A 22,199-nucleotide genomic window follows, 5' to 3' on the forward strand; every position below is an offset into this window, starting at 1 on the left:
CATTATAACAAACTCTTAACACCCCTGAGAAGGACAGAATATCCCCTGAGAAGGCCACAATATCTAGCTAGTTATACTCCCCTGGGGTCACTGAACTAACGACCTACTTAAACAATATTATTCAACCGTTACCAGCCAACGATGCCTCCCCGTCGGATACCAACACGCCAACAACATGACGAAAGCCATGATCCAGAACAACAGCTTCAGCAAGAACAGGAAGCTGGCACGGGAAATGCGCCGTACGAAGGAAACGAAGAGATGGAACCCAATCAACCCGACCCTCCTTTCAGACTTGTCGAGACAGGACCTCTTGAATCTCCTCAGTGCCAACACAACAGTGATGGCCAGGCTTCAAGAGCTACTTTCGAACAGCTATTGGAACAAGGAACGCGCAGCAGAAGCCGCCATCGCTCAAGAGCAGTTGGACGGGCCACGGTGTCGAACCCATTGGAACCCCATCTACAGCACAGGAATGCCTCCGAAAATCCTGCAGGAATTTTTCCTTCAGTCGAGATACGTGACGGCTCCGTAGCCTCCCTTGCTTCCAGAACGAGGTTGAGTGCTAGGGTGAAAGACCCGGAACCCCTGAATGATGGGATTAACCCTACATTCGAAGCATGGAGATTGCTTGTTTGAAGGAAAACTCCTTGACAATGCCGATCATTACCCGGACGAAGGCGCCAAAGTAAGAGCTATCTTCCGGTGGACTACAGGGGAAGCTCAGAGACACCTTAAGCCCAAAATGATGCGCAAAAGACTTCAAAACGTCTACAGAACCTTTAGACTACCTCGAAGGCATATATTTAGTCTCTAACCGGTTGGAATTAGCCATTGAGGAGTTTCGAGCTTTGAGAATGGGCAGCAACACATTCATCAATTCTATACCCAATCCTAGAGTTAGCTGCGGAATCGATCAACCAGAGGAAAACCTCCGTAGAGAACTAGCTGCGAAGATATCCCTATCATTGAAGAATGCAACCATTGCTACTATGGATAGCTACCCCGATTTTCAAAAATACGTTTCTACCTAACCAATGTAGATGCGAGAATGCGCGCCAGCTACCTAAAGAGCTCGACAATGTTAAAGCAGACATCCGACACTCAGAAGATTACCTTCAAATTCTTCACGATCCGGTGGGGCGCCAAGCCGAGAAAAATCCGCTCTTATGGCCCACTAGAGAGAGTTCTGCAATTCCGGAGTTTTACCCAATCGGAAATCTCATCCCCCTGAAACCCCAGGAAAGTGCTTCACGTGCGGCGCTCCTAATTGGAGTAAAGATCACAAGTGCCAATGAAGATCCAAGAAATTGATGAGATGCAAGAAGACGCCTCCACTAATCTGGACCAATCAGAAGTGGATCCAATCTCCGACACCGATCATGCGAATCGGGAAAAGACTAATCCTTGGCAAAGTCTCCCACCAAGGATTTCAATATACGAAGAATATTGATCTTAGGAGCCTCATGGGAGGTGACAGCTTTGCTGTCACTTGCTACCTACGAACCACGGCTTCCAAGTCCGTTGCCACGCACTGACGGATACCGGCGCTAGCGCCTATCTTCTTATCAACGCTCGTTTGCACGACAAATCTCCAAACGCACGAGCACCCCCATACTTACCTTGGACCGCCATATTGACGTTCAAGGCTACGACGGACGGCCGGGGGCCTCTGTCACTCAAGCTATACGTCTAACCCTACGACTAGACGGTAGAACTTTTATCCAAGCACCATTCTTACTGATTGATATGAAAAGAGACGTAATCCTGGGCAATGGATGGCTTCGATCTCACGATATTATCCCTCGATCCTACAACCACACCCTTATCTGGCCTGCCAACCTGCCAGCTATACCCAGTTTCTCTGGTGGAATCAATGTCCCTCGCAATTCTCTGAGAAACCTCGAAGTCTGTGGCCATGAAGAGCATCAAGCGACGCCGATCGAAGAGATCAATTCTTCGATATCAATTCCATTGACCTCTCTTTCATACCCCGAGCCAAGTTCACTAATCGACACAACTGGGATATTAGAGACAATCTTAGGAAGATGGAAAGATTGATCGAACAATATAAGAATGAAGAAATTTCGGTCCCCTCCGAGGGCACCAAAACCGACACTTTGGTCCCCTCCGAGGGCACCAAAAGGACATCTTGGTCCCCTCCGCAGGCACCAAGACTGCTATCCTCAACCATATTCTTACCAACTCCGATCCTTTTGAATCTCCTCTACATAACTCAATGGACATCACCGCTATCACTGCCGAAGCTTTTAAAATATATACTCGTCGTCGCGATAATACGGTTTTTGGCACTAGCATACATGAAGTCGATAGCATTCTTAAAGATCGCATAGGAAATATGGAACCTGCCGAATTCGAAGAACTCCGTTCTCGGATTCCCACTGTCTACCATGACTGGATTGATGTCTTCTCCAAAACCAGGTCTAATGAGCTGCCTGAACACACTTCCTACGATCACCGTATTGAAATACCAAAAGATACAATCTTAAAAACAAGTCCAATCTATAATATGTCGACTGAAGAACTCTTAGTTGTTAAAGAATACATTATGGATAACTTAAAAAAAGGTTTCATAGAAGCCAGTTCCTCTCCATTCGCTGCGCCAGTTCTATTCGTAGCGAAGCCTGATGGAGGGCTACGATTCTGTATAGATTACCGACGTCTCAACGCTATCACCAAAAGAGACGAATACCCTTTACCACTTATTGACGAGACATTAGCTCGTATCTCTAAAGCTAAAATCTTCACCAAACTCGATATCCGCCAAGCTTTTCATCGAATCCGAATGCACCCTGATTCCGAAGATCTTACTACATTTCGCACACGATACGGAACATACAAGTGTAAAGTCTTACCGTTCGGTTTGACAAATGGTCCGGCCACTTATCAAAGATATATGAATGACGTCCTGTTCGATCTCCTCGATGTTACTTGTACCGCTTACTTAGACGACATCCTCATTTACTCGGAGAACGAAGAAGAACATGAGCGACACGTCATTCAAGTCCTCGATCGCTTACGAAAAGCTGGCCTTCAGGCTGATATAAATAAGTGCGAATTTGGAGTCACCAGGACCAAATACCTAGGTTTCATTATCAGTATCAACGGTGTAGAAGTCGACCCTGAAAAGGTTGAGGTCATTAGAGAATGGAAGCCACCAACCAATGTCCGAGGGGTGCAGTCCTTCCTCGGGTTCTGCAACTTCTACCGTCGGTTCATTCAAGATTTCGGTAGGATTGCCAAACCTCTCGTTCAGTTGACAAAAAAGGACGTCAAGTTTTTATGGGATGATAACTGCAATGCTAGTTTCGAGGAATTGAAAAGACGTCTGATGGATGCCCCTGTGCTGAGACACTATTGCGCTGAGAAGCAGACCATGATCGAAACTGATGCCTCTGATGGAGTGGTCGGTGGAGTCCTCTCCCAGCTTCAAGAAGACAGCCAATGGCACCCTGTGGCCTTCTTCACCAAGACTATGCTTCCGGCCGAGATGAACTACGCTATCTTTGACAAAGAAATGCTTGCCATTGTGAAAGCATTCAAGACATGGCGTGCTGAATGTACCGCTTCGCCCCATTGCATTAAAGTTTACACCGACCACAAGGCACTAGAATACTTCATGACAAAAAGGACTTTGAATCAGAGACAAGCGGGATGGGCTGAAACCCTATCGAATTTCTGGTTCGAGATTGCGTATCGGTCAGGGGTTAGCAATGCTGCTGCGGACGCCTTGAGTCGCAGAGAACAAGATACTGCAGATCAAGATCTTAAACGATCGGAACAACGCACTCAAACCCTCCTGCCAGACACAGTTCTCGATAAAAGGATTGTCGATGAACTCAGCACGGAGGGGGAGGAGGTGTCAGAATTGTTAGCTATCGATGCCGAAGACATGGATTTGATAGACAAAATTCTGACAGTCAACCGAAACCACCCTTCTCTACAAGCAGAACGTGATTTGGCAACCCGCTTGAAGAAAGGATACTCTATGAGAAACGGTCTCGTCCTACACAAAGACCGTCTTGTTGTTCCCGATGTAGACCATCTGCGTACTAGTCTCATAGAAGAAGCCCACACTCAAATCTCTTCAGCACATCCTGGAAAAACTAAGACCAAGCTGATCCTTAGGAAAAGATATTTCTGGAAGGGTATGTCAGAATTCATTGACCAGTATGTCGACAACTGTACCACCTGTCATAACTTCCATACTCCCAGAGATAAGACGCCAGGATTTCTACAACCATTGCCTGTACCCTCAAGACCCTGGGCAGACGTATCCATGGATTTCAAAACATTTCCTATTGACAAGTTTGGTTACAACAATGTCTTTGTGGTAGTAGATAGATTATCGAAACAGTCCATCTCCATACCATGCTATAAGACTACCAACGCCAGGGATATGGCAATGATGTATTTAAACAACATCTATCGATGGAAAGGTGCTCCAAAGACCATAACCTCCGATAGAGGCCCCCAATTCATATCTCTTTTTTGGAAAGAATTCACCCGGATCTTGGGCGTCAAGTTGAAACTTTCCACAGCATACCACCCTCAAACAGATGGTCAAACGGAGATCATGAATCAGTATCTAGACCAGCGCCTACGTCCTTACATCAATTACTACCAGGACAACTGGTCAGAGCTCTTGTGTATCATGGATTATGCCCAGCTCACCCTTCCGCACGAAAGTCTGGGAATGTCCCCCTTCGAGCTTCAGAATGGGTACGGACCTGTCACCTCTTTTGATTGGGATAGGTCCCTCGCCGCTTCTACGGTTCAAGAGAAACTTTCTCAAGAAGAAGCGCAAGCTTTTGCATCTAGGATGCACAAAGCCTGGGAAGTAGCCAAAGAAATTATCCTCAAGTCCCAAGACAAAAAAAGAAGGGACATCGACAAGCACAGACGAGCTATCAATTTCGAGGTTGGCGACAAAGTCTTCGTTACTACAAAAAACTTTGCCACTGAGAGACCTAGCCGAAAGCTCGATCTGCAGATGGCCGGTCCTTACACCATTCTTTCCAAAGAGGGCCATTCTTATCGCCTTGACCTGCCCGACAGCATGAAAGTGCACAAAGTCTTCTCTCCAGACAAGCTTCGAAAAGCACCCGACAATCCTGTGCCTGGTCAAAAAGTCGACCCCCCACCTCCAATCGTAGTCGCAGCAGACGCTGAATTCGAGGTCCAAGACATACTAGCCTCGAAGATTGTCCGAAAAGAGGTTCGTTACAAGGTAAGGTGGGTAGGCTATGACGACGACCCTGTATGGTACCACTGCAGAGATGTGATGTATGCACCTCACAAAGTTAGAAGCTTCCATGCGCAATACCCGCATGCCGCAGGTCCTCCGGAGAACTTACCAAAGTGGATAAAGAGCTGGGAAGACGGCATCGATGACTACGATAATCTGGCAAGTGGAAAACCCATGGACATAGGTATGAGACAGACTTACCTAGCCAGTTTACCTCGAGAAGAGTAGGCTTGCGCACGGGCCTTTTCCCATCATCACGAGAATTTGTTTGCTTTATATTTACTTTTTGTTTGCATTTTTTACGTTTTTTTCATTTGTATTTTACTTTCGTGAATCAACTTCACCTAAACCAAATTAACTCTTCGATTCAACTCGGAAGTAATAAAAAATTAGCGATGTTTCAAGCTTTACGCAACGTCTTTAGCTCCCCAACACGCCCCGCCGAGCAGCGAGCTCAGGCAACACCATCCAGATCTCCCGCGCTCTCCCCCTCGCGACCAATACCAGATGGTGAGGAGCAAGATCTGCTAGACCAGCAGTTGCGAGCTGCAACACCCACTCCACCGCCTGCAGACTCATCTGCCCTTACTCTTACCTCCGGCGAGTCCATCCATTTCACCGACATCCTCGCGTACATCGACTCACATCCAACCCTCCCAAAGCTCCAGCAAGCCGAAATGATCGAATTCGGCAAAACACAATCTGTAAAGCTCGGCACCGGCTTAGACAGCTTCGCTGCCAGATTATGGGCCTACGAGATGAAGGAGGAACTTTACAAATGTTGGAATATGACGAAGGAGGACTCGGAAGCTAAGCATGCGGTTTTCACGGCTATGGCCACCCGCGGCAAACGTTCACAGAAAGACATTGAACTCGCCACCAAGCGACTAAATGGCCTTGTGGACGAGAGAAGCAAATGCCTGGGTCAGCTCGTTCGAAGCAACGCCAGATGGAAGGACAATGTGACTGGAACCACGGCCTTCGCCCGATTCCTTAAAGCCGCCCCAGACGGCCTCACCGCTTGCTGTGCATTGAACACAGTAGTCATCGAACGATTTGAGAAGATCGAAAATCATCAACAAGGTGGCGTTCGCTTCCCCGGACCGACCACCGCCGACATCAAGAGAGCTCAAGCCCTCTTAAGAAACGCCCCTCATCGTGCCTCCCTCCGCCCCTCCTGTAAACTCTCCTTGCTACGAAAGTATGGTATGCATATGCTGCCCGAAGGCATTTGCGACGAATGGCAAAACAACGAACCACACCGAATAACCAGCTCCTGGTTCGACGGAGAAGAAGAAAGAGAAGATGAGCAGTACACCTTGAAGGTGATAAACGATGTCCCGCTCCACAATCGAACAACTCGCGCGACTGCAGCTAGCCCCCTGCGACAAGCGTATGATGCTCCGATCGACATCTCTGATGATGAAGATGGCAGTGGCGAGGAAGACGAACCGCCGGCTACACCATCGAGAAAAAGAAAGGCGACAAGGAAGGTGGAGGAAGAAGTGGTGGTGAAAAAGGAGCCTAGGTCTCCGGAGACAAAGAAGCAAAGGAAGGGATAAGAACGGACTTGAGGGCAAGCCGTTTCTCAAAGGGGGGGTGATGTGACGATCCGGCCTCAGGCCTAGATTAGTCATCCATTTGCCCCACCTGGCAGGGCAAATCTCGCTTCGTCTTGGTCCCCTCTTGGTCCCCTCCTGGTCCCCTCCAGGCCTATAAAAGCCTCTTACAGGTTCATTCTTTGTACAGTAGTTTGTTATTCTCTAGTTACGATAATTGATTCATCCTATCACTATGACTTGACTCCGTTGCCGTCACATTAGCCACTAATCTAACCTTAAATTGCTTTATTTTATTATTTTTTGTCTTAATTGTGACGGCAACGGAGTCAAGTCATAGTGATAGGATGAATCAATTATCGTAACTAGAGAATAACAAACTACTGTACAAAGAATGAACCTGTAAGAGGCTTTTATAGGCCTGGAGGGGACCAGGAGGGGACCAAGAGGGGACCAAGACGAAGCGAGATTTGCCCTGCCAGGTGGGGCAAATGGATGACTAATCTAGGCCTGAGGCCGGATCGTCACAGCTAAAGGATTTAGCTAAATTTTAAATAAAAATTATAATAAAACCTTTGCCCCCACTATTCAACTCAATACTTTTCACCTTTTCCTTGTAATTGTTGTAAAAAAGAACCTCAAATATTCCTATTTCGATATTAAAAATGTGTTTATTGAATTATATTTAAAAAAAAAATCTATTTAGTATTTCTTTAAAATATTAATATTAATCACAACCACATTCTACATACACTTCAAAGTTTTTATAAACTAAAACAAACCAATAAAGATTAAAGTCTTCTTCTAAAAAAAGAATTAATTAAAATAGATTTTATATAAAGTCTTGTGGATCCATATTTATATATCAATTATTTGCGCTAGTTAATTCTCCTAGTATATATAGATAATATTATTGTTGGATGGACTTTATAAGGTGTATATACATAATATGTAAGGGGATTAAATGGTATTGTTATTCTTGCTTACCCCCTTCGTACGAAGGGGGTAGATAGCTATATATATCTAGATATGGTTTTATCCCACTTACGCTTGAAAGGTGGAGGTGGGGTAAACACGTGGTTTGTCACGTGGTTTGCTCACGTGTTCCGACACAGGCTTTACTTTTTCTTTTTCGTACGAAGTGCATTCGTACAAATCCTATTGTCAATTTGGAACTCGTGACAGGCAGCCATCATATCGGTTAGTCCAAACCTTGTACCCATAGATTTATCAAATGAGTATAGAGAATCTGATTCAAATCAATTAAAACGCCGTACTAAAACCCATCAAAATCCATCAAATCCATCAAGGTTTCATATCATAGATAATCTTCGGCTATTTCGGATAATGTGCCAGGTTTCGGATCAATACTGACATCTTTAAAACTATAGAAAAATCGAATTTTACTAATCAATCGAAATATATGTCTTACCGCTGCCAAGAAAGCAATCGCTTGTACCGAAATTTACCCCACACTTGCTGTAAGACTAGCATTGTACGTAACATGCTAACCTTCGTACGAATAGGGCTCTCCAATTGTACAATGCAGCAAATGCAGCAGCATAGCATAATCAGAATCCCGTTCTTCCGATTGATGGGAGGGAGCTAGCTCCTTATTGTCACAATGCTCTTCAGCTCGCTTTTTTAACTATACCAGGAAATCCTGTTCCTTTTGTTCATAATTGGATTACACCTGCCCAAATCAGATCAATACGGGCTTCGTATATAAATGGCTTATTAATATAAAGTCGGGGGATTCTTATTGAGGGGTCTTGTGGAGAATATCATCGTCGCGGATTATCGCCTTTTCTGGATTGTTGTTGCGTACAGGGTTATTTTGGCAATAGCTGTAGAAATTGCAAATAGAGAGATCACGGAATTCGGTGTGTACAATCCAATCGTCCGCGTGCTGGTCCTGCCGGCAGCAGATGCAATCCTCTGCCTCCTCCTCGTTTTTCTCCCGATCAGAGTCCTACTCCTTTTTCTTCGGCGAAAAAGCCTTTTTTGCTTGGTTTTGGTTCCGCAGATGAGCCTTTTGTTATCAATTGATTCGTACACATCTTTTGCTTTGTACAATATCTGGGATATTTTTGTCTTTTGCAGAATAAGAAATGGAAATAGAAGTATTTGTTGAAAACTTCTTCAAAACAATATAAAATAATAAGAAAAAAAAAACGAAATATCATTAACACCGTATCCCAATTATCACTTTAGTTTGTACGTAGGTCTAGTTGACCTTTGTACGAATCTCTCGTTTCACTCATCCCTCTACACGTACGACAAGTGTATTGGTGTCAACAAACTTTTCTAATGCTTTATTCGGGTTTGCCTTTGTTATTGCGTTCGTAATATTATCAAGTCCATTGATTCATCTTACTTTTGTCAACTCTCTTCGTTCATATAATTAACAAAGTGCCATGATGTTGATTATTAGCCTTTTCTCTTTCGTAGTATCTAATTTAACAAGGCATTCATATAAAGAATACGAATCTGTATATATAATAACTGAAATATCGGGGATATCAAATTGTGAGGTGATAATTTGTAAAATAGACTATATTACAAGATTAATATCTACTCCTACTACCATTCCATATATTTCAAATACTAATACACTACATATAACTTTTTTGCTTTTTGTACTATTATAATAAATGATATTGCCTCTTAGCTCAAAGGTATTTTCGTTTGATATATCCTCATTAGCAAATATAATAATAAATCCTATTTGACTGCTTAAATCCTTGTTATTAGTAAAAAATCCGTTAACGAAAATGAATAGCTTTATATGATCTTTTTTAAAAAGAATAAAGCGAAATTCTCGATTTAGGTTTAATATTTGCCAATCTAGTTTTTTATTGAGCAATTTGATATTTTCGTCCAATGGATCCTGATGCTATACAGCGGTTAATAGGTTGTACGATACTTTCGGTTAACAAATTGTAGTAATATATACTCTTCGAGCTCTTTGTTTGCGATATTACTCTGAATTATTAACTTTTCCGATTTTCTTTCCTTAACCTTTTTGTGTAAGCATAAGGCCTTTGTTCGTACATCGTATAATGCATCCATTGAAGATCAGCAAGGTATCGTCTATAAGGCACTCTCCTGGTTTAACTTTGATATCTGCATATATCAATTCTTTATTTTCTAGATCCAGGAATTGCTGATTTGTAAGAATGAGAGTATTGTCCATCTGCATTCCTACAATTCCAAATCGTACATTCTTTGAATTCGAGATTAGTAAGCAGGGGTCATATGATGATGTGATTATATTCAGTTTCTCTTGATAGTGTTTCCAGTACATTGCCCACCAATGTGTTCCTGCTTTTGCAATGCTATACAATGGTTTCTTAACTATCATAATCATACCTTTTACATACTTTTCTTGAAGCTCTTTTAATAAGTTTGCTAGTATAATTCGATTTAGGAATATTTTTGATTGTATATATACTTGTGTGACATCTTGTATTATGAGCTTGATACCCATTGATTTTAATATTGGAGCTAAAGCTATAATAATTCTTTGGCTTAATCTTTGAATTGTGGGTGCTTATATCAAAATTGTTTCTTTTCCGGAATTGTTATATACTTGAATAACTAGACATGACTTTTCGTACAGGGAATTTGTTGTATGTCCTTTAACTTCGTTTATAAAACATAAATTGAAGAGTCTTCTAGTGTATACAAAGAGATTGTATTTAACAAATTCGAAGATATTTCTTATAATCAGACTATCAATTTCTTATGTTTATAAAGTTTTAAATGGTTGATCTTCTATTTTGATAATACTTTTTGTACGAAGATCAATTGCAAGATCTAATGCCTCTTACTCTTTCTTTATAATAAAAACTTTTGATAAATTTCGATTATTTTATATTACAGCAATAAGTTAATTGTATTCATTATTTATCTCTTGGACATCCTGAGGGGGTAATATTCTTGGGATTTCGATTTGAAATAATGTACAAAATGTAAATATAACTGTTTTCTTTTTTTCTATACTAGCTCATATACATTTTTTCTCGAATTCCTTATTCTCCTATTATTAACTTGGTGGGGATGAAGAGTTCACTGGGAGTGAATTCGATGATGATATTTCTATCAAAGATGGTTTTTTGTATGTATCCTCATAAAATGGTTTTACTACTGTTGTACGAAATTCTGTAGGGCCATGGGGGAGATCGACTGTACAATTTTGATTTGTAATTACAATCAATCTGTAGGATCCTATTCAGTCTTTCTTTTCTCTCCATACTTGTACTAACGAATTTAAAGGTAGGTTTAGAGTTTCATATGTGCTTGGGCCATTTCTAGTAGTAAGTGAATCTTGTATTGCACATTTTGCATAAATCTTTCAAATCTTTTTCATTGCATATCAATATGTTTTTGCTCATTTCAAAATTGATTGGGATAATGGGTTGTATAAGGTTATACAAGGATATGCTCTATATACAAGAAGGATTGGGATGAGATCATTTGGTTCTGTAGTATTATTTACTACTTTGACTGCCATTTGCAGAATTACTTCTTTTTCAAGGTTTTCATCTTTCAATTTTTTTTTGAATATTTTGTACACACGTCGTATAAGTGTATGAAATCTCTCGACTTTACCAATTGCATTATAAGCCTCTACAGGGACTTCACGAATATCAATTTGTAATACTTTTGCATTTTACTGAAATTCAATTGATGCAAAGTTTGTACCAGCATTGTGTGATATATGATCTAATGGATCAAAATATATATCAATCCAACATTTTCGAATTATATTCCAAATTGTCTTTGTGCTCATGTCACATACAAATACTGCAGCGTTATATGCAGTAGCTTTATTAATGATATGGAGAACTGGTTTTCCTTTAATATAAAATACATCCAGAATGATTGAATAATTGAATTCGATGTTGTCTTTGATTGTGAATTTGAATCGTCCAGGGGATTTTGTATGAAGTTAGCAATGTTTATATATTTTGTTGAGTTTCTCAATCGTTTGAGAGTTAATATCTGTATATCCTGTATGATTGAGTATATTAACAAGTTTTCGTACAAAGAAGTGTCCGAATTTTCGATATATTTGTCGAAATTCAATTTCTATTAAATAATTGTATGTAATAATTTCTTCTATTTAATCGAATAGTATAAAAGAGTGTCCCCATTTACGTACAATAGGAATTATCTTATTACCTTATTTTAGCACATTTACTAGATTATCAAGAATAACCTGTAGACGATTTATATCCTGCAAATACATGAGAAATGGAGTATTCATTGGTACAATGAAAAAGGTAATATTTCCAAATAGTGTTTGGATAGTAATATCACCTTATAATCGTACTGAGCCTTTTCCGAATTTGATATTATGTTTAGCCCCTTTTGTACATATAATGTCTTTCTCCCTTTCTAATACTTGGACTTGAAATTCTTCTGTTGTTAATATTTCTGATACTTCTGTATCTGAAATGATTTTTTGAAATATATTTGCTGAATATTGATCTTAAAATTGAAATATTTCGCTTGTATTATTAATCTTTTTGTATAATTAATTAAATTGATTGCTTTGTAGGTATATATGCATTAAGAATTGTCTTTCGAGAAGCTCTACTATGTACATACCATTAATACATCCTATTTTAGTAAAGTATGTTTTGAATTGAATTAATTAATTATTTGAAGATTTAGTTTATGGGTATTCAGAATTTTCATTCTTATCTAATATTTTATTCTTTTTGTATTCAAGATTTGGTTCACTCTTATATCTCAGGAGATATTATTTGAATATTTCTTTATTTATTTTTTGCTTTATTATATATTAACTGAATTTCGACTTTTATTCCTCGTTCATATGATTTATTAATTAATATTCTGATTACTTGTATACAAAGCATTTTTATATCAATATACATGGTATTATTTGGGAGTATTAGGGTTTTTTTATTGAATTTGCTAATAAATAATTATGAGAGGGGGTGAATCTTCCCTTTAATTGATCTCGATATTGTTCTTGAGTTTGATATAAGCCTCAGCCTTCATATATATAATCCATCCAGTATATTTCTGTATCGGGCAGGTTATTAGTTATTGAATCTACTATATAAGTATTTGTTGTTCGTATTCGCTTAGTTTAACCAATAGCATTTCGAAGATTAGCACAAAGGTCTTTGTATGACGCAGTGGGGTGTAGTAACACAATATTGCATTCGGGGATATTGCGACAAGCATTTATTGTTTGATCTCTTAGCATCAATTTCAATTGATATAAATCTACCAATTTATGTTATAGTATACAAAGAGTATCGAAAAGCTTTTCCAATTATTCCGAAAGTGTCTTATCAGAGTATTTTCGTATAATCTATAGAAATGTTGTATTACACCATTCAATAAAATATTTCTAATATCTTTTTTCTGTTTCGAAATACATTTTCATAAGTATAATTATTTCTTTGAATTTTAGATTTCTATTACTGATTTTGTTGAAATAGAATAATAATACAAAGCCTTGAAGTATTATTGAAAAAGCTGATTCATATTCGTTTTAATCAATTCCGATTTTTCTATAAAGTTCATAAAATATTTGAAGCTTTTTCTCTAAGAAGTTGTACTCTCCACCACTATATTTGAATTCGCTATTATTATACACTTTCATCAAATCTGGGAGAAGATTTCGTCCGTATTCTGTATTAGATGTATTTTGTCTTATTGAACGATTTGATAATATAAAATCAAAAGGAGGTTAGCTTTGAATTCTTTGTTGTTATTCATTTTATTTAATTGTATTAAAAGAATCTAATATATGTAATACTTGGATTTGGGTCGATTTCTTTGGTACAATAATTTCGTATATATCCGCATATTCTTTACTAAGTTCTTGAGCTTCTTTTTCAATATTTTTTGTATATTCAGGGAATATTTCCTTTGGAATGATTTTAGAAAGGACTTTTGCATAATTCAGACTTCCTTTAGTTTATCAAACTTGAAATCTGTGGACAACAAATTGAATTTGGATAAGTTTGAAGGCTTTGTGATATGCGATTTTGAATATAGCCTTAGTCTATCCTTTGTATCATTCCTGAAATTCGTTTTATAATCTTTGTCCTTTATATTGTCTAAATTGCGAGTTAACAAGCCACATAGTTATATCAGTATTTACTTGAGATTCGGTAAGTTCTGTACTTAAATTCAATTGTTTCCCCCAGAATGTAGAATCCACTTCATACGGAAGTGATTCAGATATTGGAAAAACCATATTGAATAATAATGTTCGATGTCGTATTGTATCGAGCGTATTTGTCGTATAGCATGTACGAGGGCGTGATGGACGCAGATAGAATCGATATAAATCAAACTATCCTGAAGAAAACACAACTGTAGTCAGGGATCTCTTCTTAGCACATAATTCGAAAAGATAGTATGGGGAACGTAGTATTCTAGTTCTTCCACACAAATCGTATGTAAACTAAGTCTAATACGATTTTGTTCGTCTTCTCAGAAAGATATCTCTTCTCATTAGGTTCGACCTTGCCGTTCTGTGATTGAGTCTAATCAATCACTGATCAGTGTTGGATGGACTTTATAAGGTGTATATACATAATATGTAAGGGGATTAAATGGTATTGTTATTCTTGCTTACCCCCTTCGTACGAAGGGGGTAGATAGCTATATATATCTAGATATGGTTTTATCCCACTTACGCTTGAAAGGTGGAGGTGGGGTAAACACGTGGTTTGTCACGTGGTTTGCTCACGTGTTCCGACAATTATCACTACTGTTACACAAAAATAAAATATTTAATAATTTTATTATAATCTTTTTGTTTGATTTAATATTAAAAACCTAAAAAAGATTAGTAAGATCTTAGGAGTGCGTATTATTTGTAATAAATCAGAAAGAATATTAACTATAGATCAAAAAAAATATCTGGATACAATACTTATCCGATTCAGAATCTCTCATGGTTAATATACTCCAAGAAAGATATTAATCTCGGATTACAACCAACTACAACCAACACTCCCAAACAACAAACTTATTAATATAAATGAATATTAGTAAGTAATTGGTAGTACAATTTATTTTATGGTTTACACTAGATTGGACATTACATTTAATCTCAGGAGATTAGTATAAGCTATGTTTAACCCTGTCAAACACTATAGCATTACACTCAAAAATCTTATAAGATATTTAAGATCAATTATTAAATAAAAACTACATTTTGGGCCTGGGGGAGTTCAATCAAATATTTACAAAGAATATAACCTCCTATAACACACCATCAAAATATATACCAATGCAGATTGGGCAAGCAATAAAACCAATCAAAAAAGTATCTCTAATAAAATAATAATATTTTATAGTGGATTAATTTTATGGGTAAACAAAAAGTAGATATTTATAGTTACATCTAATACAAAAACTAAATACATTTTTATAACAATATTCACCAAACAAAAACAATAGATAGCCCAACTCTTAAAAAACTTAAAACAACCACAATACATCAAAAGCAACAATAAAATTCAAATACTCAAAAACAACCAAAAAACACTAACATTAACCAAAAACCCACATTTACACAAGCAATCAAAGTATATTAACATCTATCATCACTTCATTCAAAATTTTATAAAAAAATATTTAGTTAATATCAGTTATATCAATATAAGCAATATAACTGCAAATAGATTAATAAAACCATACACAAAAATAATATTTGAAAGATTTAAAAATATGCTGGGGTTTTAAAAAAAATAAACTCTTTAAAAAAGTATTAGAAATTATAATATATACTCCAAAATCGATTAAATTGATTAAATTGATTAAATCAATTAAATTAACCAAATTAACCAAATTAATTGATTAAATTAATTAAATTGATTAAATTGATTAAAATTATTAAATCCATCTATTTCACCTATTTCATCAGATTCATTAAATTTATCTTACATCGAATTTATCAAAAATTAATGATTTCAAGAAAATCACATGAAATAATAAATAAGCTTAAAGTCTATTCACATACAATCAGATTTTAATAATTTCCCATATTAAAATAATAACCCTACAATCAAGAAATAACAAATTTCGAAGTAATCAGTTATTGGGTATATAAAAAGAATTTTAAAGAAATTAATTATTGAAATTGAAAAAATAAGCTTTTTGGGGGAATGTTGGAAGTTATGGTATGTGCTTTAAGTTATTGTATATATATTATTTCTATTTTATAATTAGATTTTATTTTAGTATGATTAATTTATATAGTCAATAATACATGTATTCCATTGGTCTGCTCCTTTATTTTCAACATAGTTCTTATATAAAATAAGATCTATAGGAAATTATTATTATTGTATTGATTTTCCTTTATATATAATGAATAGATTAAATACTTTTTTAATAGCTGAAATATATTCAATAAAAGATATCCAAACTTTTGAATTAGATTGTTTTTTCTAAATAAATTTTCAATTAGTATTTTTTATTATTAATTTATTAAATCCCTAATCCTTTATAATCCCTGCGTTATTTATATTCTATTTATTTTCTAATTTAATAACCTTGATTTCAGAAATTAAGAAATATTAGAACTACTTTTTAATAATATCAGATATAATATTAAAGATTTATACAAAATCGATATAATATAACCTTTTAGTTTTAATAAAAGAATTCCATTTAAAAAAACTTTTTATTTATCTTTTTCTAATTAGTGAATCCTTTTTTTGTATAATAAAAAGGTGATTTGCTATATTTCTTATTTATTAATATATTATATTAATATTAAGAGATTTTTATATTAATATTCAGTTTATTAATAATTTCTTTTAAATTAAAACTATCTTTTATTAACTTTGGGTACTTTCTTGATGTGATATATTACTATATATATAATTATAAAATATATTATGTAATATATTATAATTCAAGCTAGTCTTTTTAATACTAGTTCTATTTATTATTACTTTAAGTGTTTCCTGAAAATCATTTTCGAGATAATTATTCTTTATTATATAAATATAGTAATTTCAAAATTTCGAATTAATTGATTAAAGAATTATAGAATTATTGAAGCTTTAAATATAATAATGATTTAAAGTGGGGTGATTTTTGATGTGTTCGAAATGTGGGGGTGTCCGATATATAGGGGTGCAGACTTAATCTCTCTAGTAGTGTTCAGTTTAATTTCCGCATCTGTGTCAACGACATCGCCTGCCTAGAGAGAACTAGGACAATGTGGGTAAGCACCGACTTGATTGTTTCTCCACGATGGTGTGTACTATGGGATATGCAAGTACACCTAAATATAACCCAAATCAGTAGGACTCTTGTGATATAGTTATATCTATTTAATGTACATTAGTCCAAGATGAATATTCGGTGATTGTTGAACTTTCCATAGAAGTCAAACACTAAATTCTCGATATCTTGACAATGAAAGAAGTTATTGCTATAAAAATACGCGGAAATGACTCAAACGAGCTTTTAGATCACCGAAGAACTTCAAAGTACGGAATTCAAGTCTTCCCGCGTTCAGCGCCCTTCGAGTAAAGTTTGGTGCATTGAAAGTTCTAGCGCCCCTCCAATTATTATGGGACGGCGAAGATAGTTACAGCTCTTCATAATACTTCAATTTGTTTCCTTTGACTATTATATCTCCATCGTGAGTTAAATTGTCAATCGCAACCCCCTCTGATGACTGTCGTCGCTGAATCATGTAGTGCTGAGGAAATATTAGCACCGACCCTTTCATTTCTCAACGACGATCAATTTTCTATGCCTAAAATGAAGTCTGTATATTCATTAAAGCTACTAAGTCTCTGGGGTTAAGTTTATCTGCAGTCAAAATCAATTCCGAGGCCAATATCCTTGGTTGTGGGAAGTTAAGTAAAGGACTTGTTAGGTGAACACCCCCTGGGCAAGAAGTCCATGAGAAAAAATCTCTTACTGTAAAATGTAGCCATAATCTGTATCAATCTCATAAATTTTGTCGTTTTTATATTTGATCCAGTTCTCACACTGCATTACTTTTTTTCGATCATTATCTGCGAACTTTGTTCCTCTGGGATGAGCATGACCAGAGGTAGCTATTGCATGATAGTTAAGAGATTTGATTTGAACATTAACTGGTACTTCAATTGAAACAGTTTTTTGATTTAGCGGCTTTGACTTATGTGAGTAGTCTGTCTGGGCGATTCCGTAGCCTGGCAAATCGTCACTTCTAATGAAACCATCTCTATCCTTATTCTGATGATTTGAACACCAGTTCCACAATTTTAAAGAGTTCAATGAACTCAGAACTTTTTTTGAGAATTTCACAAACACTCTAGAACTTGAGATATGAAAAACGACTGGTAGCCGTGATGGAGCTACGCAAGTATTCTTATGAGGCCTCTTAAAGATTGAAAGATAGGATTGTTGGTTTGAGAAGGATACAGATGACGTAGCACCCACGATGATAGGTCCTAAATGTCAATGTTGTATTTTGTCTCAAGAGCTAGGTAGCAACCAGAAGAAGCAACCTTTATATGCATTGAGGCTAGCCCTCTCGCTTAGTGTACCACAGTAGCCTAATGACTTAAGGTCATTCACCCATGTTCATACAAGAATATTTATAAGAATATCTCCCTACGTGCCACTCGTTGTGATCATGCATCTTTGATCTTGCAACGAGCTATGATCGTTTGATCTAGTGACTTCAATATGTTCCGACCCTTTTCATCTAAATCAAGCGCTCCACATGCTGTCTGCAATGGAAAACATGTAGAGGAAACTCCATAAAGCATGAAATCATCTTGTAGAATGTATTCCATGCTCTGGTAAATTTGAACGCTCAACTCGAGACAAATCTCTCGAAGTCCCCTGGCATCATATATCGCTTTGTGAACTAGCCGCTCCAATTCCGGATACTTCTCCAAAAGAACATGAATATCTATTAAGCATATAAGCTGAAAGGCCCAAAAGTAGATAAAGACATTGGCAGTGCTCAAATCCTGAAACCACCATAGATTGAGGTTACTTTTACATTCTATTTCAATGTTCCGTCGCCAATAGAGTGGTCTTGATGAAGTTTTTAGATATGAACAATGCCAGGCTTCAAGAAGAGCTTTGCTATTTGCCAGCTCTTTAATTCGATCCTGTACAATTTCTATAGTAGCGGTACAAGGATTGTGTATTGACACATCGACTCTTTCTAAAGTCCCTGGAATACACGAAGCCACACCTAGAAGGCTTTGTAATGGTGAAGAACGATGATTTTGGAAGGGGGTATGGACCCAAGAGTCCTCTGCCAAAAAAGTCGCCTTACGAAGAATGAAAGCTTGGAGTATCTGGAGCGTAGATCATTCAGTCAGAGAAACATAGTACCATACTGTGCGAACTTACTAATAGGGGTCTAAAGCCTATAAAAAGAGTGTGTTCAACACCAGACGCAAAAAGTTCGGGAGGTGAGAGTTGAAACATTCTACTAACTCCTTCCACATGTATCAGCCAACTGGATGGACGTATTGGTGAGAGTACCTATTTGCAATTCTCAAAACGTCAGCACCTCTTTTAATATTCGTCTACGCCTGCTTGGTAAAAAAGTCTTTAGATTATAAATTCGCGAGCTTATGAGACGTACCTCTACGAGAGCTAGACACATAACCGTTGCTACGAGCTCGTTACGATAAAAACTTTTGCATACTGCCAGATTCTGCGCCAAAAGATGGAGACTTTTTTCATACTGAACAGAAATGGAGTCAACCATATTTATGCTACGTCGATAAGCAGTAATAGACAGAGCTAGAGCACTTGACGCTGATTGAAGACATTCAGCAAGGGGACCAATTGTATCGATAGTCAGCTCAGGTAAGGCTGTGACCCATGAGCCACATACCCGAGGAGATTGTACAAGTGATGTGGGAGTCTCAAAACCAGTTTCATCCAAAGGAACGAAATTATGTAAAATTACCAAGATGATATCTTGTGTGGTATCAAGGCCCGTTAAACATAGATGGGACATCGATGATGAACCCCTGTACAATCCAGTCATCTCGTGGGAGATATTCGGTGCGTCCTTACAGTTTGGAACACTTAGGGCTGGGTCACTAAGAATCGATCCGGATGCTGGTCCCGACTCTGATGCCAGGGGTTTATATGAATTTTCTGCCTCTCTTCCAGATTTAGTCGCTATAAACGGTACGAACAGGGCCTCAGGATACCCTTCACATTTTCGCTTGCTATGCAGACATTGCGAACATGCTGGAAGCTTGCCATCACACTGTAAGACGCGTAAAATGGTAAGATAGTGTCTTGATCAACTAAACCAAATTAGACTACCCAGGGGGTGTGGGCTGACCTGAAGTTTTCGCTTTCGACAAGTGTGGCACAGATTCTTCTTCCGGACCTTCATAGCTGACGCAATTACAATTTAAAGCATCAGAATTGATAGCTCAATAACTCAATAAAAAGGAGTTGAAAGTTTTTGATGACAAAAATGACAGATTGAAAGAATAATGCATTACTAAAAGTTGAATTTCCAGGAGTCGTGCGTTTTAGTGGCGGCCAGTATCAAAGCCCGGCATCACATGACAGTGAGTTCTCTCCAATCGGCACATTTATGGTGGGTCGGCTTTTGAAACCATTTTGGGCTTAGTGGTAGTTGCTCTAGTCAGGGATGTACAAGGGGGCTCACAAGACCTCTTTATGCTGTTTAATCTAGAGTGATGGCATATATCCAATCTTGCGAGAAATTTTTCCTGGCTGATCAAGCAACTACGAAGTATTACTCAGTAGAATCAGATGGAATTACCAATCTTGGCCTCTACAAGCCTTCAATTGATGATGAACTTTTATATAAATACCGTCGCTGCGGATTGTCGAATCTGTGTATACTAAGAAACTCTCACATCACTTGCTTCTCACCAATCTTTTCACAATCCTCTATTATCTAAACTTTTGAACTTTGGCTCTTCAGTAACTTCTATAGTCATGCCTGCTTCTACATTCAAGAACAATGTCAGCATCACTCACATTGGAACTGCCACCGCTGTTCTCAATATTGATGGCATTAGCTTCCTCACCGATCCATTTTTCTCTCCGGCTGGCTCTGAATGGGATTCTGTACCTGGTGCACCCAAAATCAAGGTCCATAAGGACCCCGCTCTGAAGATGGATCAACTTCCTCCAATTGACGCAGTTCTACTCAGTCATGAAAACCACCCTGACAACCTCGACGAACTTGGACGTCAACTTCTAGATGGCCGTCACGTTTGTACAACGAAAGATGGTGCAAAGAATCTCGCGCCTCGTCCTGGTGTTCTTGGATTCGACGATTGGGAGGAGAAGGATGTAGTCATTGCTGGAACCACTTTCCATATTACAGCTACTCCTTGCAAGCACTGGCCTGGCCATGAGTGCGTCGGATTCGTTGTACACACCGAAAGCTTTGGCGTTGCTTTTGACGGTCGACTTAATGCAATTTATTTCTCCGGAGACACCGTCTACATTGAGGAACTTGCCAAGATAGCTGATAAATATCATATCGCTATCGCTCTCTTGAACTGCGGTCAAGCAACCATCGAGAACTTTGACGCGGAGGGCCAACCAAGCCAGACTGGTGAATCTCTTCAGATTACCATGGGTGGTCACCAAGCTGCTCACCTCTTTCGGGATATCAAAGCAGATGTTTTGGTGCCTATGCACTACGAGTCATGGGATCATTTCAAGCAACAAGAGGATGGGCTTTCAGCAGAGTTCGGTGAGGAGGGGATTTTGTCGCGAGTTCGTTGGCTTCAGCCCGGAAAAGCAGTGCCAATTGCCTCTGGTATATAAACGGAGGAACATTTGCCTAACCAAAGACTCTAGAGTTGAACGGCGTATGGACAATTAAAAATCAAAAGTTTTGTCAAGAAAAGATATATCTTTACTGCTAACCTCATACTACTACGAGTAGCAATCTTGGTGATTGTGCTATAATGATACGAGTCTTATGAAACCTATGAATGAGCTCAGTGACAGTAACTGCCAATGTATTTTTTCAAAATTCCTTCAGCTGCGACACGTGAAAGACTTCTTAGCTAATAGTAAAGTCTTATTCAAGGTAAGAACGCCTCCCTGTTAGTAAACTTCGTATAGCCAAGGAATACAAGCAGATTTTGAGTCCTAGCATTTCCAAGATGATGCATTGACGTTGTCAGGGACGACTTGTCACTGAGATTTTAATTAAAAATTTGTTTACAATGGCCACGAAAGCGTCGAGAATGTATAAGCTTATTTACTCCGCTTCTATGAGGAGTTCGGTTGATCAACAGATCAATCAACCGCCGAAAGTCCGGCAGTATGTGGGTCGTGAATTACACACTAGACTAACAATATCATTTGTTGGATGATTC

At 37.9% G+C, this 22,199-nt stretch overlaps 3 protein-coding genes across 3 annotated transcripts; 1 reads left to right on the forward strand and 2 right to left on the reverse strand.

Moving 5' to 3' along the window:
- Positions 1-13,909: 13,909 nt before the first annotated feature.
- On the reverse strand, positions 13,910-14,074 carry Bfra_012469 (putative glycosyl protein; the record flags this gene model as incomplete). The annotated part of the gene is made up of 1 exon (XM_037342783.1): positions 13,910-14,074. The coding sequence occupies one exon, from the start codon at positions 14,072-14,074 to the stop codon at positions 13,910-13,912; it is 165 nt and encodes a 54-aa protein (XP_037186703.1).
- Positions 14,075-18,552: 4,478 nt separating this feature from the next.
- Positions 18,553-20,218, reverse strand: Bfra_012470 (putative c6 finger domain-containing protein; the record flags this gene model as incomplete). Its single annotated transcript, XM_037342784.1, is given in 5 exon segments — positions 18,553-18,572; positions 18,587-19,154; positions 19,210-19,344; positions 19,448-20,086; positions 20,165-20,218. The coding sequence occupies 5 exon segments, from the start codon at positions 20,216-20,218 to the stop codon at positions 18,553-18,555; spliced, it is 1,416 nt and encodes a 471-aa protein (XP_037186704.1).
- Positions 20,219-20,796: 578 nt separating this feature from the next.
- Bfra_012471 (putative zn-dependent hydrolases of the beta-lactamase protein) lies at positions 20,797-21,639 on the forward strand (the record flags this gene model as incomplete). The annotated part of the gene is made up of 1 exon (XM_037342785.1): positions 20,797-21,639. The coding sequence occupies one exon, from the start codon at positions 20,797-20,799 to the stop codon at positions 21,637-21,639; it is 843 nt and encodes a 280-aa protein (XP_037186705.1).
- Between the last annotated feature and the right edge of the window lie 560 nt (positions 21,640-22,199).

The sequence above is a fragment of the Botrytis fragariae genome (assembly GCF_013461495.1).
Source record: "Botrytis fragariae strain BVB16 chromosome Unknown tig00000796, whole genome shotgun sequence".
Classification (NCBI taxonomy): Eukaryota; Fungi; Ascomycota; class Leotiomycetes; order Helotiales; family Sclerotiniaceae; genus Botrytis; species Botrytis fragariae.